Below are 27,457 nucleotides of genomic sequence, written 5' to 3' on the forward strand. Positions count from 1 at the left end.
CTGGGGAGGGAACTCAAAACTGGATTATAGATGGCAGACAGTTGGTGTCGTAAACCACCGCCTCTGTTCAAAGATGGTCGCTCACAGTGGACATAAATGGCTTCTTTCACTCCTCTTTCAAACCATCTGTCCTCTCTGTCCAAAATGTGAACATTGGCATCCTCAAAAGAGTGACCTTTGTCCTTTAGATGCAGATGAACTGCTGAGTCTTGTCCCGTGGAGGTGACTCTTCTATGTTGTGCCATGCGCTTGTGAAGTGTCTGTTTGGTCTCTCCAATGTAGAGGTCTGGGCATTCCTCCCTACACTGTACAGTCCAGGCGCTTTTCTTTCCAAGCTCCTTAGACTACGATGACGTGGATGACTGAGAGCCTTCACAGACATATATTTCACAATAATGCTACAATTGGTTGCCCGAGTTGGTTTATTCTGTGACCATTGCTTCCCCTCATTAACATTAGCTAAGCATTGTTAACTTAGCTGATGTAACGGTGCTGCTCTCACAGTGCCTTTCAGGCTGAGTAACTTCTACTTGATAAGCTACGTAGGCAGATGCAAACTAAAGATACAACTAAATATAGTACTCTTATCAACAAATTAACAAATTCTGTTAATATTCTTCATCTACTTCTTCCAAACGCTGATCCTCTAACAGGGGTACATTTGAGCTTTCCATGAAAATTAAATGAATGGTACTCTCTTAGAGTAGTTGACCTTTGGTACTTCTGTTGTATGTTTCAGTGCATATATTTTTTAAGATAAATACCTTAACAGGTTTCTTGCGTGATGACTCGGCCTCATTGTTTTCAGCCTCCTCATGCTCCTTGCTACCTTGAGGCAGGTTAGAATAGTTGGCCAGGCTACTGAGAAGAGATGACACCATGGGGCTGGTGTCCATCTCCTCCTGCAGAAAAACAAGCAGACAGGAAGTTTGCAATCAGCATTTTAGCCAATATTATTAACAATCTCAGTCAAACAAGTGAACTCTATAAAATGACCAATCACTTAGTGGCTGTTTCCATAGATCATTGCAGATAAGAAGCCATTTAATCTACTTGCTAACCTCTTTTGTGGATTTCAGCTCATTTAAAACAAAAACAAGTGTGCACACCATAAACCCCCTTTTCCTGTTCAATCTAGAAATCCCACTGAGAAGACATTGTAAATACATCTGTGCAGAGCGGAGGCAAATTGCCTTATTGAGGTTCAATCCTGCACCACTCTGAGATTTTCTTGCTTTAACCTGAGGTTCCCACATGCCCTTCACACAGTAATTACCCTCATTAATCGATGTCAGAGCCCCTATTCAATCACTGAATTGTGAAAACGAGTGTATCCCGCTTCTTACCATCGCACCTGATTATGCGTGTTAACAAAATCAATGTGTGCATGTGCGTATGTATGTGTGTGTATGCAGAGTATTGCATTATACCTCAAACAAGGCCATGTTCTTGCCGTCATATTGCTGAGTCTTCTCTGTGGCAGCATCACTGCTGTTGATGAAGGGGCTGCTTTCCTTGGGGTTACTGTCTCCTGGAAGAAACAAACACACATCTACTTTTAGAGTGGTCTGAAATAAAGCAGAGGACAAAGAGCACGTTAGGGGAGAGGATAATGCACAAGTCAGACAAAAGATTCCTGATGTCAAAGGAACCCTTTTTGCAACAACTAAAAGTAACAACTTTTAAAAATAGGTAGACTTTTGGAATAAATACTTTTTTATCGTTAAAATAAAGAAAAAACACACAGAATGCTCAAAGCAGAGGATGTCTGATAAGGAAAGCTTGCCATCTCCTTGAAGCAGTCAGAAATGCTGAGCAAGAGAAGCATACCTAATGGACTGTGTATTGACAATATGTGAAGTGCTATGTATTCCATATGGCCATAGGAAGAAGACAACCTGGGCGTGTCAATCAGTTTTTTCACCTCACTGAAAAACAACATCACAAAAAAATGGTCTACAACCCGGCAGCTTTTCTTACCCTGAACAAAAAAAACCCTGACTTGTAGAATCAGCCTGATAGTGACAGCTCGCTGAAGGCAACATGACTCTATCGAAAAGCATCTGTCTGCGAGTTCACAGGCCCAGAAATAGGGCCAGAATAAACAAATCCTCGAAACAACGTGTAGTGAGAGGGAAGCATCCAGCTCTTTGCACATTCATTGATTCTCATTATCTGAGATCAAGAAGTTCATTGATTTCTAATTGACATTTGAAAATTCAGTACACCTCAGGCAGTGTTCAATCTATTTTTCCCTTTATAACCGTGAGCAACTGCCTCCTATAAAACACTTTCTTGACATCTCCTCAAAGGAGCAAGATTTTATTTTAAGGACCAAAATCTTTTTGTCATAATTATGTTTATGACAAAACTTTACTGGGTATAATTTCAACTGACTGTTCATTGTATGATAGGGAACTGATAGAAGAAATACTATTTTCTGTGCATACAATTTTAACACCTTGATTGTGTCTTCACAATAGATACAGTGGACACTTTAGTAGCTACACCTTGCTATTATAAGCTTAAGACCCACTTTTACCTTCAGACCTGCCAAAATTCTTAATATTATTGATTGTACAAGGTGCTGAAAACATTTTTCAGATATTTTGGTCTATACTGACATGATAATATCACTGAGCAGTTGCAGGTTTGTCAGCTGCGCATCCATGATATGAATCTCCTGTTCGTATCATGGAGATATGAACAGGAGATTTGCAGCATCCCAAAGGTGCAGTGAACTCATTGTTATGTTAGGGAAACCAGTTTCAGATGGTCTGAGCTTGCTGGAAGCAGCCATCGGAAAATCTGTACAATGTACAGTCAGTCTTTTGTTATTTGGGTTTTTTAAATCTATTTTTATTCTGTTTTAAGATGCTTCACTATTGATATAGTTTTTTAATTGTGTTATTATTTTTTGTGGCTTTTATCTCTGTAAAAGGAGCCATATAATACAGGGGCCATAAAGGGATGGACATAGTCAGCAACAATACAGTGTGCACTGTGGTAACCATCATAAAAATTAAAAAAAAAAAAACTTCCAGTGGATCAAGACAGACGGGGAACAGGAACGTCTTGGTCTGGTGACAAGTAATCTTTACTGCTGCAAAATGGACCAGACATAAGGACTTTATTGCAGTAAGCAGAGTCACACCAATTGACTCTTCAGACTGATGTGCACACACATATAAGTAAATACACACACAGTTACACATATATACAAACTTTCTTCGTGTATACAGGACATTGATCAGGACTCAATAAAGGGATCAATAAAGACGGGACTTGCATAAAGATGGGCACAGGCGTCAATTAATTCTTATCAGTGTCGCTCGCTACAATGCACCACTCTTCTTCTAGTATTCAAATGAAATGAAAGTTACTAAAATCCTGTGTGAACCCGTAAATCAATCCAAACACAGCTACTCGACAGAGATGTGTGAAAGACTGATATATTGCAGTCATCAATCAAACCTTTGAATGTCACCAACACTGCAGAGTGACATTTTCTTTCTGAAGGAAACACGCAGCAAAAAAAAAAGGGATAAACCTTCCAGACGGTTACTTGTAATGGTGTTAGCACAGTTAGCACCATCCTACATCTTCATGAAAATTCAAGGTGTCTGTTTACATTATGCATTGATATTTATTGCTCTAACCTTTGTTTCGGCTACGTATTTGAAATGCTTGGTCACCAGAAACTTGCACTTCTCTAGAAAAATAATTGCATTCACAACCATTTTATACATAAAGTACAATGAAGGTCTGAGTGGGGAAGGTAGTGCAGAGTGAGCCATCTCATTTGCGCCTTCCCCTTCGAGCATCTCTTGAGGGAGACAGCAGATTGCGCTCCCTCTGGCTCTCGGTCCTGTCTTGGACTGCGAGACCGAGTTATTTATAGCCAAGATGCCGCAGCCATGTGCCATGACGTTGGGGCACCGCTAACAGCCGGCACACTGTTCTAACAGAGATGGAGCACTAGACAGGGACACTGAGAAAAGGGGCCATGCATGAAGATTCGGAGCATAAAAAGAGCACAGGGAGGTTAACACAAAGAGATGGAAAGTGAGAGAATAAGAGTACTGATGAGAAGATGAAGAGAGACACAGATGGATGGGGCGAGAGTAAACAGTGACAAGGAGAGAGCGATACAGGATCAGACAGGACAAAGACGAGGCAGCCAAATCTGAAATGGGAACCCGCAGAGAGAGAAAGGGAGACGGACGCTCACGTCTGCTGCTGCAAAATGTAAAAGCTTCTGCAGCACTAAAGGTTCAGCTCACTTTGACCTCCAGGTTAAAACATACACTATGGTTAAAAGGAGGCCGGAGCATCTAACAGAGGGTTTTCAGAGCATGTGGATTATTTAGTTGGTTTATTTTCACTTTGTCAGAGCGAATCAGGATGATACAGCGTTGTGCCTCGCTTGAGATAAAACAAAACGAGCCTTCTTGTGCCCAGCAGAGATTAGACAAACATCTACAAACACACATATACACAATACACAGTCTGACTAATACACGGATGAATCTGTCTGTTCGTCGCCCATCTCAACATCAAACTTGCTTGGTATGTTGCTGGGTAAGTGCAGTATTGAGTTTGACGTTGGGGGACTTCTCTCTGTTGCTAGGCAACATCATCAACTGGCAACCTCATAATGATGTCACAGTTCAGATAACATATTTTATAAACCTCCTCTGCCTGCGGCAACTACCTTTGCTCATGCTAACGTGCCTGCCATGCTTCTGTTTTCTATTCAAATTTGATTTAGAGCTGAAACACTTTTGGCTTTTACAGTACATTCATTTGCTACTTTTTCCATTTTTTTCATCATTAAAAAAAGATCTTAAAATTAGAGCCAGAAATTTCTCCACAATCCACTGCACAATATAGACAGTAAATAACTGATGTGATGGCTTTAAATGGTGCTCACACCATATCTGAACTGGAAAGAGGTTTTTTGTATTTTGCAACTTCCAGTTTGAACGAGGGCAACAAATACCGGTACTGGACACAAATGTGAATCAAATGTGAATTTTCTCCATCCAAGGGATATTTTACTAAAACAGATCTTCTCTCTTTCATTTTCCCTTAAACAGCTTTATGTTTGTCTAAATCTCCTCATCCTCCTTGCTGATAGACATGACAAGTGGTTTTTTTTCTTTACATTTTTATATTAATGTATCTATATTTATTGTAGGTAACTGTATGCATACTGTAAAGGCATGTCTTGCTTTTTTATTGACAGAAATCTGTAGTTCCATTTATTCCTGATAATCGGGTTTTAAAAAATTAAATGTATATTTTGCTTCATTAAACAGAAACCAAATCAATACAGTGAGTTAAGAAATTACTATGTTTTTATCTGACTTGGAGTAAAACTCATCTAGAGGTACCCAAAATGTATCTTTGCAGGAAAAACCCCAATATGATGATTATGAAAGTTTGGATGCACAGTGTACGTTTGTAAATGGGACACTGTCTGTTATGTTAAATTGTAATTTTTCCAGTCTTACATATATGCAGTTTGTGCTTATGCTATTTGCAAAGACAGATTTTGATTTCAAAGAACTAATTCCTATAATCACTGAACCTTCACTGGCATTCTGATATAAACAATACCAGAAATGAGACAATTGACATTGGAAAGGGAAGCTGCAAATACAGTCTGGTTTATAATGCCGCTCTGAGTCAGTATGATCAAATGGTACTTGTCAGATGAGGAATGAAAGAGCGATGGTGAATCATGAGTCAAACAGCTGCAGCCAGGTGATGGGAGCGTGACTTAACGTCTCTGTTCCATTTTCTGATGTAAACCACACGACACAATCCTTCCGTTTTCTTCTCAGAACTATAAATTATCATTATACAAACTTACTCCTGTGGATAACGGAAAAATGATGAGGGTAAGTCTCAGAAATCAAATTTTAAGAGCTCTTTATTATAGATAATAGTAAGGAAGTGACTCTGACGGCTTAAAGCACATACACACCAAAAAACTCAAACAAAAAAAAGGGGAAAAACACACACACACACCACACACACACAGTTGTACATCTGTGGGCTAATGTACCCATAACAGCTCTTCTAACGTATCATTTATCTCTACATGGCTCATTTCTCCTCATCGTCTAATAATTAAAACGCCATCATCAAAAGAATGATGGAAACTATTTTTTGGGAAGAATGACAGTTCCCAAAAGAGTTTTGGTCTGACCGCATCCCCAAGCAGCTTATCCTTCCTCAGTCTGATGGGATCTGTTCAACAATGGCTCTCACTATCAAAGTCTTTCCTTATCTGTGGTCAAAATCCAGAGTCTTTTGCTCTCAGAACATGTGATCACACTCTAAATCCTCTGCAAAATAAAAACACTGAACCTTCTTTTATGTACTTTTCTTATAGATTTCTTTCCTCTTATTTTCTTATTTGTTACCATAGCAGACTCATACCTTATTTACTAATATGACCATCAATGCGATTTATTTTTTAACAGAATTGTTTTACATGTTCGTAGCAATTTCAAAACAACATTATGAAGAAGGCCACTATCTTCAGGTTGCTGTACATTACATAGCCTCTTCATTAAGTCATTTTGGGCATTGCCAAATTCAGGGACAATAGTTTCACTCAAATTCTGATCATGACAGACTATTGAAGAATTATTGACTTTATAGAAAGCATTTCTTGATTTTTTTTTTATATATATAATTTATTTAATTTATCGGAAAATAATTTCAGGTCTTACGGTGTTGGTCGAAATAGCAAGCTCTGGAAAATATTGCTGAGCATTTTTTGTTTACTTACATTTTTGATGTTTAATTGAGAACTGATGATTTTCATCATTTGTGGATATAGAGTATTAGACGACTACTTTCATGCCCTAATAGATATTCACAAATGCTTTGTTTTGCCTGATCAATAATCAGTTACAAAAGCAGGCAGGTCAGCAGGTGAGACACTGGAATGAATAGATTATCAAGGTTAATCCAGTCCATTAGAGATTTGTTTACACATTTACCGTCGGAGACAGACTTCACCACTTGCATTGCAATATGAGAGCACCATCCCCCTGGTTTATATTCAATAAGGACTCTCTGTTTTCTATTGTCTGCCAGGATGAGCTACGCACAGAGAAGTTCTACTGTTTGAGTGTAAATATAACTTGGTGCAAATGAGTGGAAGTCTGGTCCACTGCTCTGGTTCGGACAATACAATTCTCCAACAGATCTTTGAACAGAGCCACAGAGGACTGCTCAGTGAGCGCTATTTGACTTTGCTTTATTGATCCTCCTTGTATGGTGTTGAGGTGGCGACAGTCACAGTGGCTACTCCCTCTCTCGCTCACTTAGAGTGCATGTTGTTCTCCCTCTCTCTAACTGCTCTGTGTTAAGCTGCCATACTGCTCTTTCTCTCTGAGGACCAACGTCAGGGGGAAAAGCCAAAGAGCTGGATGTTGATTCTGGAGGAGCTGACTCAACAGAGGCTCTGGGACCACTTGTTGAATTGGTGTGTGCATCTGAATGGGCAAGTGTGTGTATATGTGATAGTGGGGTCTAAGCCAAGCATATGCACTAACTACTGTTGTACAGCAGCAGAAGAGCAGCATCTCAAATTAATCTTAGTCTGGGCTGGACTGCAGCCATTATATGTGAGAATAAGGATACACACTACCCCGGTGCTGTTGAAAAATGAGGCTTTTTACACACATCCAAAAACGTATTCACAGCTACTGCATGTATGAAAGTAAACATAGACCATCTTTTTGGCAGTCAATCTGACTCACAGCAGAATAAACAGTGAGTACATGTGCTTGCACAGACATTTAATTTGCATCCAGAGTGAAACGCTTCATCCAGTGGAAGAGTGAAGGATTCAAATGGAATTAGTCGGTTGGAAACAACCAATTAAAAAAAAAAGAGGGAAAAAAAGGAAAGATGAGTTGGATTTTCTGGCTGGGTTCCCTGCTATTGTTCCTTGGTGGTTCGCCAAATCCAAGCGGGTCATGAGTTCACTCACTGATTCTCTTGTCTTCTCTGAATGTCACTACAGTAAGGCATTAATTCGTGTCTGGCAGTCAGCGATATGTCTCTCTCTCTCTTGCTTGCTGACAGAGCTGGTGGATACTGGGTGGAGTCAGGTGAAGGATTAAGGTCACTTTAATCTAAATTCCAGTCAAATCAGGATTGACAGCGATTTAACATGTACCCAAACACACCCATGTGCAATTCTGTATGAAAATTACAAGTTTGTCTAAAAATGACCCAAAAAGGCTTAAAGCAGTTTTTAGCATAAAGCAGAGGCACGCTAAACCAAAGCGAATCTATTCATGCTTCTGTCAGCCTTGCCTTTTTAACATTTTCTTTACATATTAATATATCCAAATATTTATAATTTATCCAACATGTAAGTGCAAGTTTTGTATTGAGATAAAGTTTTCAGTTAATATTTTTGTTGAACCAACTGGTATTTTGGGGTTTTTTTGCCTTCATTTACAGTGTAGTAGTGAAGATAGACATAAGAGAAAGAGCAGAGGAAGACACAAAGCAGACGGCTGCAGGTCGGTCTCTATCCCGGGTCATTGCACTCCAGTCGCCTGTTTAACCGCTGCCCCAAACTAGTGTTTCTGCTGCTGTGGGCGTTTCTTTACTAGGAGACAGTAAAATGAAGTTTACATACTCAGATTTTGAGATTTTGATTTTTTTGGTCTGATACACCCATACATAATTGGACCTAACCATTTAACTCACTTATTAAACTGCTCCTGCCTTTGTTTAATTTAATTTAATTTAATTTAATTTAATTTAATTTAATAAATAATAATAATAATAATAATAATAATAATAATAATAAATAATTAAATAAACAATTTTATTATTTATTTATTTATTTATTTATTTCGTATCCCGCTATGAAAAAACAGGATGATCCCATTTTGCTAAATTTAATCATTTTCATGGAATCACTAATTTTTACTACTAATTTTTAACATGATAACAGGATTTAAATTCATATGGATGAAATATGACAAAAGATTATAATACTTAAAACAGTTAAAGACCTTTACACGGGCTGATTGATTAATTTATTTAAATCCCAACAGGCACTTATTTGCAAATAGCACGCTTGCCAGGTCACAATGTAATTATTGATTGTCTCCTTTTCCCACTGCAGAGATGGCAGGGAGAATCACCAAGACACCTTTTTTTAAAAAAACAAAAAACTGCATTTACAAATGCATTAGACATTTTCATGAGTGCAAACATAATGTACATACGAATAAATAGCAACAGCATATGGGTACATGACCACATTTGCCCACACACACTGTCATAAATAGATATTCTCTCACTCTCCTCCCTCCGATCATGACTCCAGCACCACATCAGAGACACACCAGCCTTGTATAACTGGATCTCATGCTCTGTATTTTCTCTGTGTCTCCCACTCTCCCCTCGGTGCCTTTATTCTTCTCTCTTCCTGCTGCTTCGCTCCTCTGTGATGCATTTTATGGTCATATGCATGTAAGGAACACAACTGTGGAAATCTACAGTAAAATTACTCTGTTTCTTCACTGTGCTGCAGGACAGGACCCTGATCAGTATTCAGTCTGGTGCCTCAGCTCTGTATGAATTTTAATGCAGCACTGCCTCACAGGGTACGACTTTGACACAGTCACTTCTTTTCAGCCCCTCAACATCTCCAGTAGAGATCCTCGCTCCTGATTGGCTCCTAAACCGATGGTAGCTGATTGGCTACGAGCGTAGACAGGCAGGAGGATGCCTGAGCATGTACATGAGAGCGTATAGCAGCTTTTAGCGTGTTGACCGGGCCTCTTGCGCATGTCTCTGTCGATGTCTGATGATGAATGGGTGAATCTAGTCCAATTTCCCCCCGCTGCTGCTTCTTCCCCCGTAGCTGTGCACGTCAGGATTAATTTTGTTAAATGGCAGGCCCCTGCAATGCCTTCCCTAAAGAACCTTCTTTATCTGGCATCATGCAAAGGAGGTGATTGTACACAGGAGGAGACTGACAGTCAAATGCAACTAAGCCTTCCCTGCCTTCTTTACTTGCTAATCTCTGCAACGACTGGTCGACGAAAGGGATATCTTGACAAGAGGAGGATACGCAGATGTTGCCGGGAGGTGACAATTGCCAGACTCAACTGTGAAATGATGCAGAGAAAATGCCGAATGAAACTATTTTTTACACTGTAAATCTTACTTAATGCTACTTTCACAAAAATTTTATCGTTCAGTGACAGAATTCAATTTATTCTTCTGCTTCTGTCTTCTCATTATCATAGCATAGCGCTCAATAATCTCAGGCCTTAATATTAAACAGATAAGAGTCTTCTCCCATTTGACACAAAAACACAGATTACAAAACATTTCAGGACCCTTGTTGAAGTGTCTTGAATTTCTATACATCAGATAGCAGGAAATGGAAAGCTGGCAGGCACAAAGGCAGTCACTTCTACAGTGTGAAATCCATTTAGATAATAGATTTGTGGGTTTAAACATTGCCACGACAGTTCTGTCGGACATCGCGTTTTGTCAGGACAAAAGCATTATGGTTTTCCATTTTTGAGCCTTTAAGTAGCATGAAGTGGGAACCAAGCACAGTAGCTGTAAAGTCCTTTAGCCAAAAGTCACAGCTAATTATTCAATCTACATTTATTGCCATTTTCTCTATATTCAGAGAAGAAAAACAAACATAAGTGTACTCCACACTAAAGTTTTAATTACCCATTTAAGTTTACTCTTGTGTGAGTGTTTTAAGTTCTGAACTAAAACCTTCTGTTGCTGTTCATTAACTTCTTTTCTTGTCCATGAGCTGTTAAGTTTGTTTACTTGAAAAGAAAAGTATCAGTCAGGGTTCACCTGGTATGGGGCGCACTAAATGACTAGTCATGTAAAGCCAGCCACACTGAGTCCCGGGTGGAGCCTGGCTGTCCGACTTCCTCAGGTGGTAGACTGGTTATGGAAGAACACCTTGTGTCATATTAGTCAACTGCATGCCTCCTGCATGGCTGTGGGAGAAGCTTTAGCTAGCTGCCTATTGCTGCTGTAATTGGTGAGCGATGGAGCCTCACTGGGCGACAGGGATGAAGCAAAGAGATGAAAAAAAAGGATCGAGTGGGAGGAGAGTTGAGGTTGGGTAGGATTACACCCTGGTGAGGTAATTGGTTGAGGGGCAAAGGTGTCTCACACCTACTATCTTTTACTTTTTTAAGCATAGCGTAGCCAGAAGAAAGACACAGGGGCACAAGCAGATGGGAGTGGAAAGGGAAAAGGATGTGGTAGGATGGGAGGCTTGATAGCAGCTGGGAGATTGACATTTTTTCATGAGGTCATGGATTAAAAATTCACCCCAACTTATCACATGCCAGGAAACCAATTTAACTTGGAAACATAATTTCCTTCTGGGTGCTCTGGTGCCAGGTCTGGATTTGGAGCCAAGCGCTATCACACTTTTATTACATTTTGGCACATTTTTGGACAAGAGGGTTCAGTAGCCTGAGACAGGATGAGAGAGGTATCTTTCTTGGCTGAGTCATAGCATGAGAGAGAGAGAGAGAGAGAGAGAGAGAGAGAACAGAAGAGAGAGTGGGTTGGGAATCCAATAGCCTGCAGCAAAGCCTTGTACAGTAGATGGCAGGGATAGTTTATGTGATCGCTAGGTCTGATGGAAGGTGACAGGGCTATCATCTTGCCAAATCTGCAGCTCTCTGATGAAATGCTGGAAGTGTGAATCAGGGTGCAAATTAACACCTGAATGCCCAACTCCTCCCCTGGCAGTGGCCACATTCTCCATCCCTCCCCACCTTCACTTGCAAGTCAGAGGAAGCAATCTATCCAAAGCCCAGAGGACAACAGAGGGAGGGCACGTCCTTCTCTCCTCTCTCAGCACCTCTCCTCATTAATTTCATTCTCTGGTCCGCTCCTCTCCTCTCAGGTGTGATAGTGCATCCCTGTGGCCTCCTCTCAAGTATCTCCATCCCACTTCTATCTTCTGTGCCCTTTTTCTCACCTCTCAAGTCTTTTCTGCAAAACTCTTTCTGTCCTCGAGAGAAATAACAAAGTCAGCAGAACAGGCTGCAGACAGAGAAAAGCATCCTAACACATTGGGGCAAAAATAAAATAAAGTTTAAATGAAGACAGCATAATAATGAGGGAGTTCAGAGGTAAAAGATGAAATTAAAGGGAAACTGGACAAGGATGAAAAAGTAATCAGAATTGTTTATGGTAAAGTATTAGTCGGAATATACTTCCTCATATCTGTGATCTGGTGAGTAGAAACATGAAAAGGAAAATACACTTTGAGTCACACAACTCTCAATTTACAAATCTGTAGACGATCAAATTACGATAATATAGAAATTATGTAGAAATCGCTAAAATATGATATTTTCCATCCATTTTGTTGGAAAATATAGAAGTAATACTAAAGTAAATATGTTTGAAATAAAGAGAAAATTCTCTTATTGTATAAATAATGTAAGGTCAAGTTGTACCTCTGAGGACACCTAAATTAAGCATAATGTTAATTTGTTAGGTCTACATGTCTTTATTTATGCAGTTTGCAACCATCATGCTGGCTGCTTAATAATTCAAATCAACCAAACAGCATGAAACTTTGGCTCACGCTTCTGGGAAAACTTCCACAACCCCAGATGGTTTGTCTGCCTCTGCTGGCCTCTAAGCTCTTCTTCTCCAACTGAACAAAACTCAAGCCAATGCAGTGGTGCCGCTCAGGGCTGCTGTCGCAATTTTGCAAAAGGAAACACTTTCTAAAGATTTCAAAAGAATATTTTACAACTACCTGACAGCAGCAGACTGGAGCTAAAACATCTTTATACATTTCTGATACACCACAATTAGTACTGCGGTGCTGATTTGCCTGCCAACAGCACATCATCGCACCGCTACATGAGAAGAAACAGAAAGAGAGACTTATTATGTAACACAGCCAGAAATAACAGCAACGAAGCGCTCTGCCATGCTCTGAAAGTCAGATAAAGCAAGAATCATGGGGTGTATGGCAGCACACATTCAGCTTATTTGCAAGGCAACAACATCGGGGGTCATAAAACTCATAGAGACTACTCTGTCACACTCCTGTTCAGGCATACAGCACTTTCAGTTTGCCCCAGTCAACAATCATTAGGCTACATATGATAGTCCTGGGTTGCTTAGGCACTGTTTTCACACAATTAACGTGACTTAAACCTCTATGCTTTAACCTTTGACCCAGTTTATTGTAATGAATGCCTAACTTCTATAGTATGTGTCCAGTTAGACCTGGACCTGAGTTTCACATAAGAAAAATCTCACTCAACCAACCATGTTTTCAATTCTAAATATGCTTTACTTCAGTCAAGCTTGTAGAGTGGTCTTTTGCCACTGAAGGGCAGTTAAATAAACAATAAACATGTATAGGAAGGAAACATATGCCCTGCTTTACACTAAATTTGACCAATATTTTAAAAAAAATGATCATCACGCTGCATTACATAACACTTTAAACTAGCAACTGAGAATGCAGGCTCATTAGGAAAGAATTTATCGAAGTTCCAAAACACGATTACCCCCTGCAGGCCATATACAAAAGAATGCATGTTTAAGGTATTTCCATACTGACTTCACTTTTTAGACCCCCAACCTACGCTATATGGACAAAAGTCTGGGCCACCTACACATTACACCTACAGGAGCTACTTGGTCATGGTAACCCAGCTATTGAGTCAGCAAAGCGTTGGCAACTTTTATGCACTCAGCACTCAGCGACCTTTACATGGTCTGCTGAGTTGCTGCAATTCCTAAACACTTCCACTTTGCAATAACACCACTTATAGTTGATCGTGGACTATCTAAAAGGGAAGTAATTTCACCAGCTAACTTGTCGCAATGGTGGCGCCATTGTTTTACAACCGCTTGTTAACTGTTTGTGCACTGTTTGGCTCTATAAATCTGTGGCAAAAAATGTTTTAGCCCATAGCCTGTATGTCCATCTTTTATGTGCAGCCTATAGTAGCAATGGCATATTATTAGCATTCATTTGTATTAGAATTAAACACAAGCTCTTCAGCTTCTAAATGCTAAAGCAAAGTACTAAAGTCAATCAAAACAATGAGCTGAAAGGTAATAAACCCCCCTGTAACCACTGTAAGAGATTCAGTGTGAGTTTGTCACATCATTCTTTGTGCATTTGTTATTACAAATACTCAAAGTTACAGCAGCTTTAAGTTCAACTACACTTTGTAAAACTTAAAGTCCTGCCTCAGCACAATATACCTGACATTTTAGAAGAAATATAAAGTGAGGGAAAGTGAAGGAGCAGGGTGGGTGCAAGAGATCATCCATAATGAGTTGGGTTTATTGCCTATCAACTTCAACGACTGAAGTAATAGGGGGAAGTCAGACTGCAGACTGCAAAAGGCAGACAGAGAGACGGACACGGACAGAAGGACCGAGCCACACACAAAAAGACAAGAGCCTTTTTCTTGAGCCTGGCCCAGGCAGATAAGGCTAAAGCGTTTAGGGATTTATCTGGTGCCTCAGCACAGGTGCATTACCTGGATGGCTGAGTGCAGTCACAGTTATTTGCTGGTAGTATGTGAAACATAGCATTTCTATGCTCATTTGCCCGTTTATTTGTGTGTCTGTTTGTCTGCCCAGAGATCCACTGCAAGGCTGAGGCTCAACTTGCCAAACATGGATGGATTTTACTGGATATTTCTAGTTATGGGAAGATAAAGAAATGGGACACTGGTTTGGATTTAGATAAAAGCTTTAAAAGCGGAGCTTTTTATATCTGTGTTCTACGAGAGGGTCAGAGAGAGAAAGACAAACTATCATAATGCAAAAATACAACCCACCACACAAGTAAGTCCAGGTCTTCAAAGCGCACGGATCATTGCTAAATATGGCATATTCAAATCTTATGAGTGGTAGTCATCTGTATTTTATAAAATATTAATATTTATGGAGTCCAAAAACAGGCCTCAATTTTGTCTCCCTTGTGCAAGCTGCCACAAAAACCACTTTTCTCCTTAGATAAACTCTTGAGAAAACATATAGAAGAACAAGAGGAGAGAATAAAATGGAGTATAGCCAACATGAGCAGGGAGTTTATCTCTGCTGTACTGTCTCTTTTTGGTCTAGACAGAGCTTTTTTTTAATAAAAAAAGGGAAGAGGAAGTTGTAAGAGAGGGCCTCTAGGCAGAGGAGCAAAGTGAAGAGGTTGTGTGAAAAATTATCTACTTTCTGTTTCTCTCTCACTTTTTCCCCACCTTTTCCTCTTATTCGCCACCTTGTATTTTCTCTCTGCTACCCTCTATAGACTTTGCCTGGCTGGTAGAAACTGCTGTTCACTTGAATAGAGCGAGAGTGCGTTTGTGTGCGTACGTCAACCTGCATCCCGGTGGGCCCGCAGACTCAAAGACTGAGGCTTTTGTCTGCCTTTGATTACTCCTATAAATTATGCATCCTGCACCTCTTTGTTTGTGCGTCCATGTGTGTCTGAGTGTGTGTGTGTGGCACCGAGCCAGAGACTGCAGTGGGTAGCGACAGTGACTGATGATGCTTTGCCCTTCTTCACGCACACTTTCTCTTCCACTTACACACAAATTCATGCACATTTTTATTTTTGCTCACACATTACCACTACAGTATGTAGCTTTCCTTGTTTGCTCTTTAATGCCCCATCTCTTATCAACCCTCAGAGAAAGCTGAACTTCTGTGATGGTCAGAAAACATGTGCAACATTAAGAAAGCTATATTAACAGCAGAAACTGGCTAGGTGTGAGTCAGCAGTGCACTGTCATAAGGAGATACTGAGAAAATGAAAACATGAGAAAAAATCTGTGAAATTATGCTTTTGGTAAATATGTTAAAGGACCCCAATCTCATGATATGAGATGATCATATCCAAAAGTAACACCTGCACATTGTTCCTTTTGTCTGAGTGAACTTCCTAAATCTGAAAGTCATTTTTTGTATGACCACCGTTATTCTTCAAAACATCTTCAGCTCTTTTAAGCAAGCTTCTTGTAATCTCTCTAAGTCAGGGGTCTCGAACTCCAGTCCTCGAGGGCCGCTGTCCTGAAGCTTTTCCATGTGTCCCTGTTGCAACGCGCCTGAGTAAAATTAGCAAGAGTATAGAACTTGACTGCATGCTGAAGTGGCAACCCCTAACCCTACTCAAGTAAATTTAAGTTAATATAAGTGTTTGGAAAAATGTACTTCTAAAAGTACTTTTATTGCACCGACTCATGAGCTGCTGTAACATGAATCCAATAGCTGAATCACCACCTCAGCATGCAGTCACATTCTATAGAGTCTTGCTAATGACCTACTAATTGTATTCAGGCGTGTTGCAACAGGGACACATGGAAAAGCTTCAGGACAGCGGCCCTCGAGGACTGGAGTCCGAGACCCCTGCTCTAAGTGGTCTTCAGGAATAGCTCTCCAGGCTCCTTGAACGACAGTCACAGCTCTTCTGTATATGTCCTTCAAAGAGCATTATCCAACTATACTTCTATTGCTGTGGCAGTGAAAAAAAACTGTTGCTGATCACTGCTGTGCTGAAATATGAAGCTGCTTGTTTTCAGATAACATCTATATGGTACTGCATGGTGGATCAAATTCACAATTTTGACAAGATCCCCAACATCACTGTCTAATGTCTCCATCATGTCTTCTGCTGCTCCTGTAGATACTCTTTCCTCAATTTTGCTATTTTTACCCCTGCCAAGCTGTATTATCGTTGACATTTTTCATATATTCACTTAAAAAATAGGAACAAATTGTGTTTGTTTGAAGAGTCTGCTGGTAAGGGCCTAAAGATATATTTTCAAATAGGTTCTTTTAAGTTATCTGCTATGTGTAAACACAAAACTTGCTCATCACTTCAGTCAAGTGGCTTAATAAAAACATACATTTTTAAGAGAAAAGTATTTATATCACTGTTATTTCAGTATTTAAAGAGTTTTAACGCAAGCTGTAATATAACGCAGATTGTAGTAAAACTTCCTGTACTTTATAAGCTGTTTTGTGTAAAAAAGAAGGAAAAAGTAGCTGGAAGATTTTTTTTTCCTGGGTTTCTCCTAGACCACAGATTTACAGCAACCCAGGTATAAACTCCTGACTTTAGACTGAATGCAGTATTTTGGAGCAGCACTCTTCTGGTCATCATTTTTATCAAGTGACCTTCTGCTGCCACAGTTATGACCACAACCATCCATCTTATCTGTCTGCTGTCTCCCATCTCAGACCCAGGGGAGGCCTGCACTGTTGAACAGGACATTAGGGAGAGTCTGGAACAACCCCTCATTCATGGCAGAGGAAATCCCTCAAGACAGTAGTTTCTGTGCACACAGACAAATGTGCAAGTCAGGATGTTTTGAAATATATGCTGGTTTATGCTGTAGCTGCTTGAAAGAAGCATAGTCATATCTCTTACTGTCAAGCCAGCAGGTGATGCCCAGCTGTCTTTCTTCTCCCTCTTTTCTTCTGCAGCAACCTGATTGTGCCTCCAGCATCCCGGTACCCACAACACCACATTCAAGTGGGAACAATGTAAAAAGGAAGGGGGAGAGTATTGGGGATAAAGATAAAAGGAGAGAAAGCTTGCAAGGGTTACTGAAGTGTTGTTACAGCTGTGGAAGAAAAATGGCTGCAGTAGAGGGAGAGATGGAGTACAGGATATGAGCTCAGGGGAGAAGACAGAACAGAGATAGAAACTGAGGAAGAGATCAACAAAGGGAATCCATTCAGTCCAGACATGTGCTGCTATCGAGATCCATCCATCTCCGACACAATGCACCACTCTCTCCAGCCCACACCACATTTACAGTGAATAAAAGATAGTCTTTGAGATACAGAGCTCTGAGGTATCCCAGCAACTCTGCGAGGTACAGCCCACAATGTCAGGTCTCTCACTCGTATAGGTTTGGACATCTTCCCACAACTGTCCTTCCACTGACCCACCTCCCATGGTTTAACCCTTTAAGACCTACCATAGAACCAAGTCCGCCAGAGCTTATATTATATTTTTACATGCTGTAGTGTCATTTTTGGGAGCATTTCAAGTTGCTATACATCAATGCAACCATTACAGCCTAGATTTTAATAATATGTAGGAATTAAGTGCATAGTAATTACATAAATTGCAAAAAAAGTGCAATAAACTACAAAAAAATTGAAAATCGTTTTTGTTTTTTTAAAATATATTTCTAGTTAGAGAAATTTAAGAGGCTTATCCCTCAAAACTGTAAATACAAAAAAGTTGCACAAAATAGTTTCCCACCACAGGAAATTTATTTTGAGTGCCTTCATAGTTTTATTTTTGAAATACACCAATTTTTATACACTGCAGGAAAAAACGAAAATAAATATTATGATGCAAATTTGCAAAAAAGCAGCATATGCATCAAAATAAACTATTTCCAGCAGTGCAATATGAGTCCTAAGCATCCCAGAAACGACACAGAAAGTCATAAAGTCAAACATAACTTTTAAAAACACCAGTATAGGCTCATTGAGGCCTTGATGGTAAAAAACTACATTTCCGCGAAAATGACATCACTTCCGGTTTCGGGCGGGTCATGGCGGACATGCGATAGTTCGCGCTGACGTCTAATCCAATGTAGGAAGTGTTACAAACAGCTGATCAGATCGGCAAAGCCTGTTTCTGGAATATTATGTTTTTGTTGCTGCAAGTGCTTTTTATGCAGTTTTTGCAAAGCTATATGTGGAAAGAAACTGTGACCGAGGACAAGCTGATGGCATAAGATGTAAGTACAACTCCTCAGGTTTCATATGCAAAAAAAATTATTGCGCTAGCTCACGTGGTTGCAGTGCTACCGGGATTTAAAAATAGTTATGCAAAACAGAGCGTGCCCACTCCTACCGGTTTTAAAGGGTTAATATTTCCAGTCTCAACATAAGGAAGAACAGGTAATATAAACAGTTTTACACTTTTGTTGGCACTACTTTTTCTGTTTTTTTTTCTTTCCAGGTACTCCTGTGGTCTTCCTCCCACAGTCCAAAAACATGAAGTTTGGTTAACTTGGTAACTGGTTCTTATATAGCGCTTTTCTACTCATCTGAGCACTCAAAGCGCTTTACACAACTTGTGCATTCACAAGTTGTGAATGCATCCATTCGCACAAGCACATCTTTCTAAGTGCTTTATAGCTAACATTCACACACATTCATACTCCGATGGATGCATCAGCAATTTGGGGTTAGTATCTTGCCCAAGGATATTTGGCATGCATACTAGGGGAAGCCAGGAATTGAACCACCAACCTTCCGATCAGTAGATGACCTGCTCTACCACCTGAGCTACAGCCACCCCGAGAACTTGATTCTAACTTGCCCATAGGTGTGAATGTGAGTGCGAACCGTTGTCTGTCTCTCTGTGTTAGCGTTAGGCCTGTAATAGACTGGCGACCTATCCAGGGTGTACCCTGCCTCTCGCCCTATGGCAGCTGGGGCAGGCTCCAGCACCCCTCTTCCCCAGCCCCTCCTCAACCCTGAACTGGATAAGCAGAAGAGAATAAAGTAAATAAATGTATGTTTGCAATTTTTCAACATAGTAAAAATATCCCTCATATTGTTTCTACATATTCAATAGTTTTTTTTAGTTTAACTAACCATATGGCAGGAGAAATAAGATAAATAAATAATTATTTTGGAAAAAAAAAATAACTTTGTTGAAGCAGAGTCAGGGTCACATATGTGGTTATCTTCAGCAGTGAGGCAGAATAGATTCGCAGAGCTCAGTGAACAGTGTATTTTCCATTAAAATGCTCCTCTTTTGCAGAGCCAACACTCTTTTCTGGAACAACGCAAACTTTGCACAGTTGCAGAAACCTTAAATTTGGCTGGAGCCAAGTACAGGAACAAGATGAGTTTAATCCTGAGAGGGTTACATGACTTAAAGAAAACTCTATTAGTCCTTCATACAAACCATGCGGGAGCAGACAGAAATCTTCAACTACAATGTTTTGTTTCTCTTAATAATTGCTAATTTTTTTGCAAACAAAATGTAAGAAATGTTAAAATATTTTCGTCGTGATAAAACTGCACAGTGAAGCAACACAACTGATAGTTTAATATCTATGCAACGCCACATACTGAAATTTTGTGCACAAATGTAACAAACACAGCTTTAAGGAAGCACTTCATTCAGGTGTTAGCGTGTATACATGCGCCTATAAACTCTAAGCTAACACCAAACTAAGCTTCAAATACACGTTCTACAGTTACATATAAAATAATTTAATAATGGCATCTGCCATTGTAAAATACATATTTTTATTACATTGTTCCTTTGATATATTCTCCATCTGTCTACCCCGAGGCTCATCAAAATCATAGATCTGTCCTACACTTACTTCTGTCTTCTTAGGCTAGTCCACAGAAAAGACGACAATGTCTGGAGAAGTTTATGCAGTTAAAAAAATGGAAAAAAAGTTTTCTTGTAAGACAAAAAATAGAGAGTTAAATATAACTTCAGGGAAAAAAGGCCACAATGAGAAAAGACAAAATGATGATCAAAGCCCTTTTCTCCTGGCTGCCCGTGTGACTGATGTTCCCTCGTCTGTAGCAGCGCTCTTCAACATGACCCAGACAGCAGGCTGCTAATCTCTCTCTGTCCTCTATGGTTGTGCGTATTGTCAAGCATTTGACAAGACACCTCTGCCAGCTTCCAGCCTTCAGCCACAGGACTGGCACAGCAGGCTGTGAGCCTCCCTCAGTGAGATATAATGGACTCACATCAAGAGGAAAGTAACGAGGCCGCCATTTTGGGTAGTCCTGTCTGTGAGAATTGCTGCCAGGTCAGTGGCACTACCAACAATCAATGCAGGGTTGTTGCTGTTGTTCTTTTTTTCCTATTTATTTTTGAACAACCATCAGTGATGACACACTTTGACTGTACTCAGACGGAAGGGAGAGACTGTCCATCCAGCTTTTTGTAACTAACAGAAAGCTGGTTTGTTTTACTGGTTTGGTTTCAGGGTTCTTGTACTGGAGCAGGTTTGCTATACTTTAGAAGCTTCGTCTTTTTTTCTGGAGAAACAGCTAGTGACACAGAATTCTTGAATATTTCATTGGGGCTGTTTTGTCCTATAAACTCACAAGTACAAGTTAGTGAAATGTCCCAGCACTCGGTAGAAATACCAAGCAGCTGGGAGTGAGTTAGGTCAGTTAGCCAGACAAAATGTGTGGAAATATGTTGATTTAAATAATAATAACGGATTGCATTTATATAGCACTTTTCGGGGCCCTCAAAGCGCTTTACAATTCCACGTTTTTTGTAGGATCATCTATGTTAAAATTCATGGACATTATATATTCTAAAACTTTAGAAATGATATATCGTGTGATTAAAAAGAATGTTCCAATTTGTATTTTAAGTATGTTTCAACTAAGAGATGGAAAAATATGATTTGAGGGGGTCTTATAAGTTTGAAATGCCTAAAGTGAGAACCAATGTTAAGTATAGATCTGTGTCAGTTTTGGGAGTGAAATTATGGAATGGACTTAATGATGAACTGAAGATGTGTTTTTCTTTGTCATTCTTCAGGAAGATTTTGAAAATTAGTATTATACAAGGTTATAGAAATTTGGTTTGTTAAACATTTTTTGTGTTGATTTAATTTCTTGATTTATCATTAATTTCTTTTCAAACTGTTATACAACTTATTTATCATTGCTATTTATTTTCTTGGTTAAGGATTTGATTATTTTTATGGGGGTAAGGGATAGGATAAGTATAAGCCATAAGGCTTCAGCCTATTCCTTTTTTGGTTACTGTTTGAGTACTTTTATGTAAAATTATAATCTGTTGTTGTTGACTGAAATAAAAATTTCAATTCAAAATTCAAACTATTGTCTGTGAAGGTTCTCAGTCATCCAGGTCATCGTAGTCAAAGTAGCTTGCAAAGAAAAGCATTTGGACTTCTTTAAGTTGCTTGAAGACATTTCACCTCTCATCCGAGAAGCTTCTTCGGTTCTAAGGTCAGGGAGTCCCAGATTTAAACCTAGTGGGAGTATCCCCCCACAGAGGAACAAAAGGACCCCCTGATGATCCTCTAATCGCCTGAGCCAAGGTGTGAAAGTGGGTGTGGGTCCCAATCAGCCAGGGTTTCGGGTGAGCACATTGTGAAACCTGGCCCCACCTTATCATGCAAATTCCTGAGGTCAGATGGCCCAGGATGTGAGTGGGCGTTAAAGCGTCTGGGGAGGGAATTCAAAACTGGATTATAGATGGCAGACAGTTGGTGTTGTAAACCACCGCCTCTGTTCAAAGATGGTCGCCCACAGTGGACATAGATGGCTTCTTTCACTCCTCTATTCATTCACACACTGGTGGAGGCAAGCTACAGTTGTAGCTACAGCTGCCCTGGGGCAGACTGACAGAAGCGAGGCTGCCATATCGCGCCATCGGCCCCTCTGGCCATCACCAGTAGGCAGTAGGTGAAGTGTCTTGCCAAGGACACGACGACCGAGACTGGTCGAGCTGGGGCTCGAACCGGTTACAGGACAAACTGCCAACGCTTTGAGCCACGATATCCTTGGGTGTGACAATCATCTAATGGTTTCCAGAGATCTCCTCATTTTGCCATATTCTTTGTTGTGCATGAAGCATAAGGGCTGCGTGATGAATTTAGCCTGTCAGTGACTTGTCGTAATTTTTTTTCCAAATCTCACCCCTGCCTGGCTAATTAATAGTGAATGTCTGTGTGTCCGTGTGTGCATGCATGTGTTTGTATTCTGACTATTGAGTGGTAAACTGTGTCTCATTGTATTGTTAAGGTGTGCGCCTGTTTCTGCCCGGGTATGTCCTTGAGTCTGACTCTACATGCGGATTAAGTTGGGTGGTGACTGATGGCGTGTCGATGCTTGGCTATCCACAGCACATCTTCTTAGCCTGTTTTAGTGACAGGTAGGAGACACACTTGAGCTGAATAAAACATGAGCGCAGACACGCTGTCAGTAGACACAAACGTCCACTACACAACATGATGTATGTGTGTGTGTGTGAGACAATAACAGCTCCTTTGTGAGTTTAAATAATTGATGATTCTTTCATCTGCAACAAACAGCTGTAGGTTTTCTTATGCCCAAACTATCAAAGCTGACAGCTGGTTTGGGGTTTGGGGTTAGCCTTAGAGATACGAGGAACAGGGAGCTTACTATTCCTCTGCAACAGAAGGATCATAACCATTTGAGCTGGTCAGGGTCTTCTAGAGAAGAAAGAGCCTGAGGTGATTCAGGCATGTCCAAATGGAAAGAGATGCATTGGAAGAAATATGCCTCTCTGCTGCCTTGCCTTAGTGTCTCCTTGGAAGAGCTGGAGGGATGGTCAGGATTGACATTTGGCTCATTTGACGGCACTGGTGTTCTGCAGATGGATCCACTGCTAATATGCATATATGTCTTTGGACTGACAATGTTTTGTTGTTAAGCACGATTCACTACTCATTTACTTTTCTGTAAATGTATTTTGCAGTTTGTAATCTGAGACCTTTACTCATTTCGCATTTAGAAACTAAACAAGCAGTGCACTGAAGAGAGACACATGGCACAAGCAAGATCAAGACTTACTTAATTCGAATCTTTCCGCAACTCCACCGCCTCAGGACAGAGAAATGCCTACACAGCCGAACATAAAAATCAGCACGCTTTAATCGACACAGACAGTCTCCTCCACGTGGCACAGTGGTAAACTTCAAGCACAGCTGAGTCATTTATGACTAATGCATTTTACGAAGCGTTCGGTCTCTCAGCTCGACCTTGCCACATCCATGAAAAAACATCATGTCTCCAATATGTTTTTGTGTTTAGCCTTTCCTGTTCCCCCTGACCCCATCCTCTTCCTTAATCCCCCTGCTGCCTCCTTGTGTCCTCACCTCTGACCTTCTTCTATTGTGCTATAGCTGATCTTCCTATCATCTCCCTTTCCCTCTTTCCATCTTTCAAAACCCGCTGAAGATCTGGATTCCTATTAATGAGATTTGGCTCAGCCTCTGCAGATGTGCTGCTGTTGTTGAGTACACTCCACCTAAGCACTCTTCAGTTCTGACTAAGTACATGTGTAACAGAAGCCTTAAAAGTGCAGGTTGACCGAGCTGGCTGATTACTGTTAGGGCACTGACATCAGATCAGGCTAGCTCATTCACAAACATCATTTGTACTGTGAAAATCTTAATCAAGCAATCAAGCCCTTGAATCAAAAAGGCAATCAGCAGAATTAAACGACTTGTTATCAGATTGTTTAAAAGACTGGAGGGTGGGAGATCATTTTATTTTATTTTAGCTTAATTAGCTGACAGGGACTAGATAGAGACAGCAGATTTCCTGTTTTGGCTTCCCTTCATTGGCTTCCTGTTAAATCCAGAATTGAATTCAAAATCCTGCTCCTCACATACAAGGTCTTAAATAATCAGGCCCCATTTTACATTAATGACCTTGTAGTACCATATCACCTTATTAGAGCACTTCGCTCCCGCTCTGCAGGCCTACTTGTTGTTCCTAGAGTATTTAAAAGTAGAATGGGAGGGAGAGCCTTCAGTTTTCAGGCCCCTCTTCTGTGGAACCAGCTTCCAGTTTGGATTTGGGAGACAGACACTATCTCTACTTTCAAGATTAGGCTTCAAACTTTCCCTTTTGCTAAAGCATATAGTTAGGGCTGGACCAGGTGACCCTGAATCCTCCCTTAGTTATGCTGCAATAGACGTAGTCTGCCCGGGATTCCCATGATGCACTGAGTTTTTCCTTTCCAGTCACCTTTCTCACTCACTATGTGTTAATAGACCTCTCTGCATCGAATCATATCTGTTATTAATCTCTGTCTCTCTTCCACAGCATGTCTTTATCCTGTCTTCCTTCTCTCACCCCAACCGGTCGCAGCACATGGCCCCGCCCCTCCCTGAACCTGGTTCTGCCGGAGGTTTCTTCCTGTTAAAAGGGAGTTTTTCCTTCCCACTGTCGCCAAAGTGCTTGCTCATAGGAGGTCATATGATTGTTGGGTTTTTCTCTGTATCTATTATTGTGCGATCTACTGTACAATATAAAGCACCTTGAGGCGACTTTTTTTGTGATTTGGCGCTATATAAATATATAAAATTGAATTAGGAAGCAGTTACAGGATAAAATGGTATTCTTCTATGTCTGTGATACAGTCAAGGAACAAAGCCACAGCATTTCTTCCACAAAGCCTTCTTCTACATGCCCTTTATGTCTTCCAAAGTAAATGAAAAAATATTGTTTAGCAAGTCCTTTCCTAAAGAAGCTAGGCATAAAAAAAAGAATGTTCTAGTTTTTATCCTTAAAATTGGTTCAAAGGAGTGGAAAAGCTGTACTTTATGAAGCATACTAATGATGTGACCAAATGCTATGACCACAGGTTCATTTAAAGCTATGCTAAGTCATTTTTTTATTGAGAGTGCAATTTTATCTCATTAATTATTAAACCGAGCAAAAATGATATACTGACCCCTGGAGATTAACTTTAGTTTAGCAACCCTAATGTCATTATCACGAAATCTGCTGAAAATTTCCTTGATTAACAGAATAAGTCTTAAGTCTAAATGATTAACTCTTTCTCCATTCAATCATTAAACAATATTAATACATTTTCAAACCCCGCTATCCTGAGTCACGTTGTCTTTGAGGTATACGTTCGCTTTCAGCGGCCCGTAACATGACCTGACCACGTTTAACTGCAGCAGCTTTTTAAACTATGACATTAGACCTCACCACAGAATACAGGGGCCCTTTTGATATGAACGTGAGTGTGTGTGATGCTCCTTGCTTTCCTCGCTGCCTTTGAAGATAGATGCCGGTGAAATGCTAATTACCCCTGGCCGTGAGGCTGGACGCATGCACAGTTCAAAGGCTGGGCTGGGCGCAGCCAAAACCTCAAAGTGGCAGGCTGAATCTGTTCCGCTCTGAGGCTCTTCAGCTACTGAAGGCTGATGCCTCAGTGGAGACACCCTCTCTATCCCTTTCATTACATGCGTTGCACATCTAGAGTGTGTGGGTATGACTGTGCGTGACTGTGGTTGTGTGGGGGGCTCTGAGTGCATATGCTTTTTGTAAGCATAGTAAAAAGAGAGGCTCTTATCCTCAGTGGCGATTTATTGGAAGATACTTTAGTCTCCGTGATGCTGCAGATTTGAAATCTGCGCTGTCCCTTTCTCGCTGCCAGTACGTGATCCTTCTAAAAGCAATGCCAAACATCTCTCAGAAGTTCTTTTATCTAATACTCAAGAAATGATTTTATTTTTGTTTTATCATAAATGTCTTACTGAAACATCGTCTTGGTTGTTGGACCAGTCTGTCTGGTTCTGAGTTGGCAGTGTGTGCACAGCTGGAATGGAATGGCACTGACTTAATGCTGCACTGCACTGCAGTAACTGTGTGTGTGTATTGGGGGAGGTAACGATGTATGACAGGTAAATAGAGGTCACTTCCTGAGTAGAGGAGGATTCAGGGGCACACAAGCAACACTTGCGCACACACACATGCACACACAAATACACATACAAGCACTCACACGGGCCAAGTAAGCCTCCTCAGGTGATTTATGAAACGTGTCGGCTCTGCAAGTGTTTGCATTTGAGGGGGATTTTGATGTATCATCCTCGAATGCCCAGCTCCAACAAGTTACTGCTGGATGCATTTTCATTGCTCTTGACAAAATGTGTAATGGTGTGTGTTTGCGTGGGAGTGCAAGTACAGCGGACTCTCAACATTAGGCAGAGCTCGCTGTGTCATCAATCAGTGGCTAAGAATAATTGCAGCAGTTTGCCTATACTGACAGTTTACTGTGTGTAAACATTTAGGAAAGTCATACACACACACACAGGTACACACACAAAATTCTTTTTTGTGAAAAAAATAAATTATGACAAGAAGAAGAAGCATGGCCCAATGTAATCAAGAAAAAGCAAAACCAAGGACATGCTAGTGTGATCATATTCATACAGCTTGTTGCAGAGATCACATGTATGTGACCAAAAAAAGGTATAGGCAAAAAGCAAATAAGACTTAAATTTGGTAAAATGACTTGACTGTACTATTTTTAGGGTGTCCTGGTTTGGTGTCTGTGATTGAAGTAATAAGTGACTTTGGGATGATGAGACATCACTTCTAGTTTCATCTTGGAGCCTCGATTCCTCCACCACACAAGCTCTGTCCTCTGTGGAGGTCTGAATAATTGTTTAATCACTTTACATTTTTAGCTACCTGTGTCAATGCGCTAATTAAAAAGCAATGCAACAACATGTCGTCCTTTGTTACGTTAACAAAAGGAGAGGTACACAATGAGTCTAAAGCTTTCTTGTTTAAGAACTGACTGCAGGAACTTTGCAACAATAGATTCATTGCATTGTAATTTTTTTTATTATGTTGACATCTGGCTCTACAAACCTCTTCA

General features: G+C 40.4%; 1 protein-coding gene across 5 annotated transcripts in view; it reads right to left on the reverse strand.

The window, feature by feature from the left end:
* Positions 1-27,457, reverse strand: part of slc12a5a (solute carrier family 12 member 5a) — a 175,434-nt gene that overhangs the window by 55,178 nt on the left and 92,799 nt on the right. For all 5 annotated transcript variants that reach the window (XM_087840965.1, XM_035904660.2, XM_087840968.1 and 2 more), the window contains exons 2-3: positions 1,431-1,531; positions 765-902 (exon numbers count right to left, since the gene is read on the reverse strand). In XM_087840965.1, the coding sequence (XP_087697091.1) occupies positions 765-902; positions 1,431-1,531 (239 nt within the window). The remainder of the gene's footprint in view (positions 1-764; positions 903-1,430; positions 1,532-27,457) is intronic.

The sequence above is a fragment of the Neolamprologus brichardi genome, chromosome 5, assembly GCF_056152115.1.
Source record: "Neolamprologus brichardi isolate AB-2024 chromosome 5, ASM5615211v1, whole genome shotgun sequence".
Lineage (NCBI taxonomy): Eukaryota > Metazoa > Chordata > Actinopteri > Cichliformes > Cichlidae > Neolamprologus > Neolamprologus brichardi.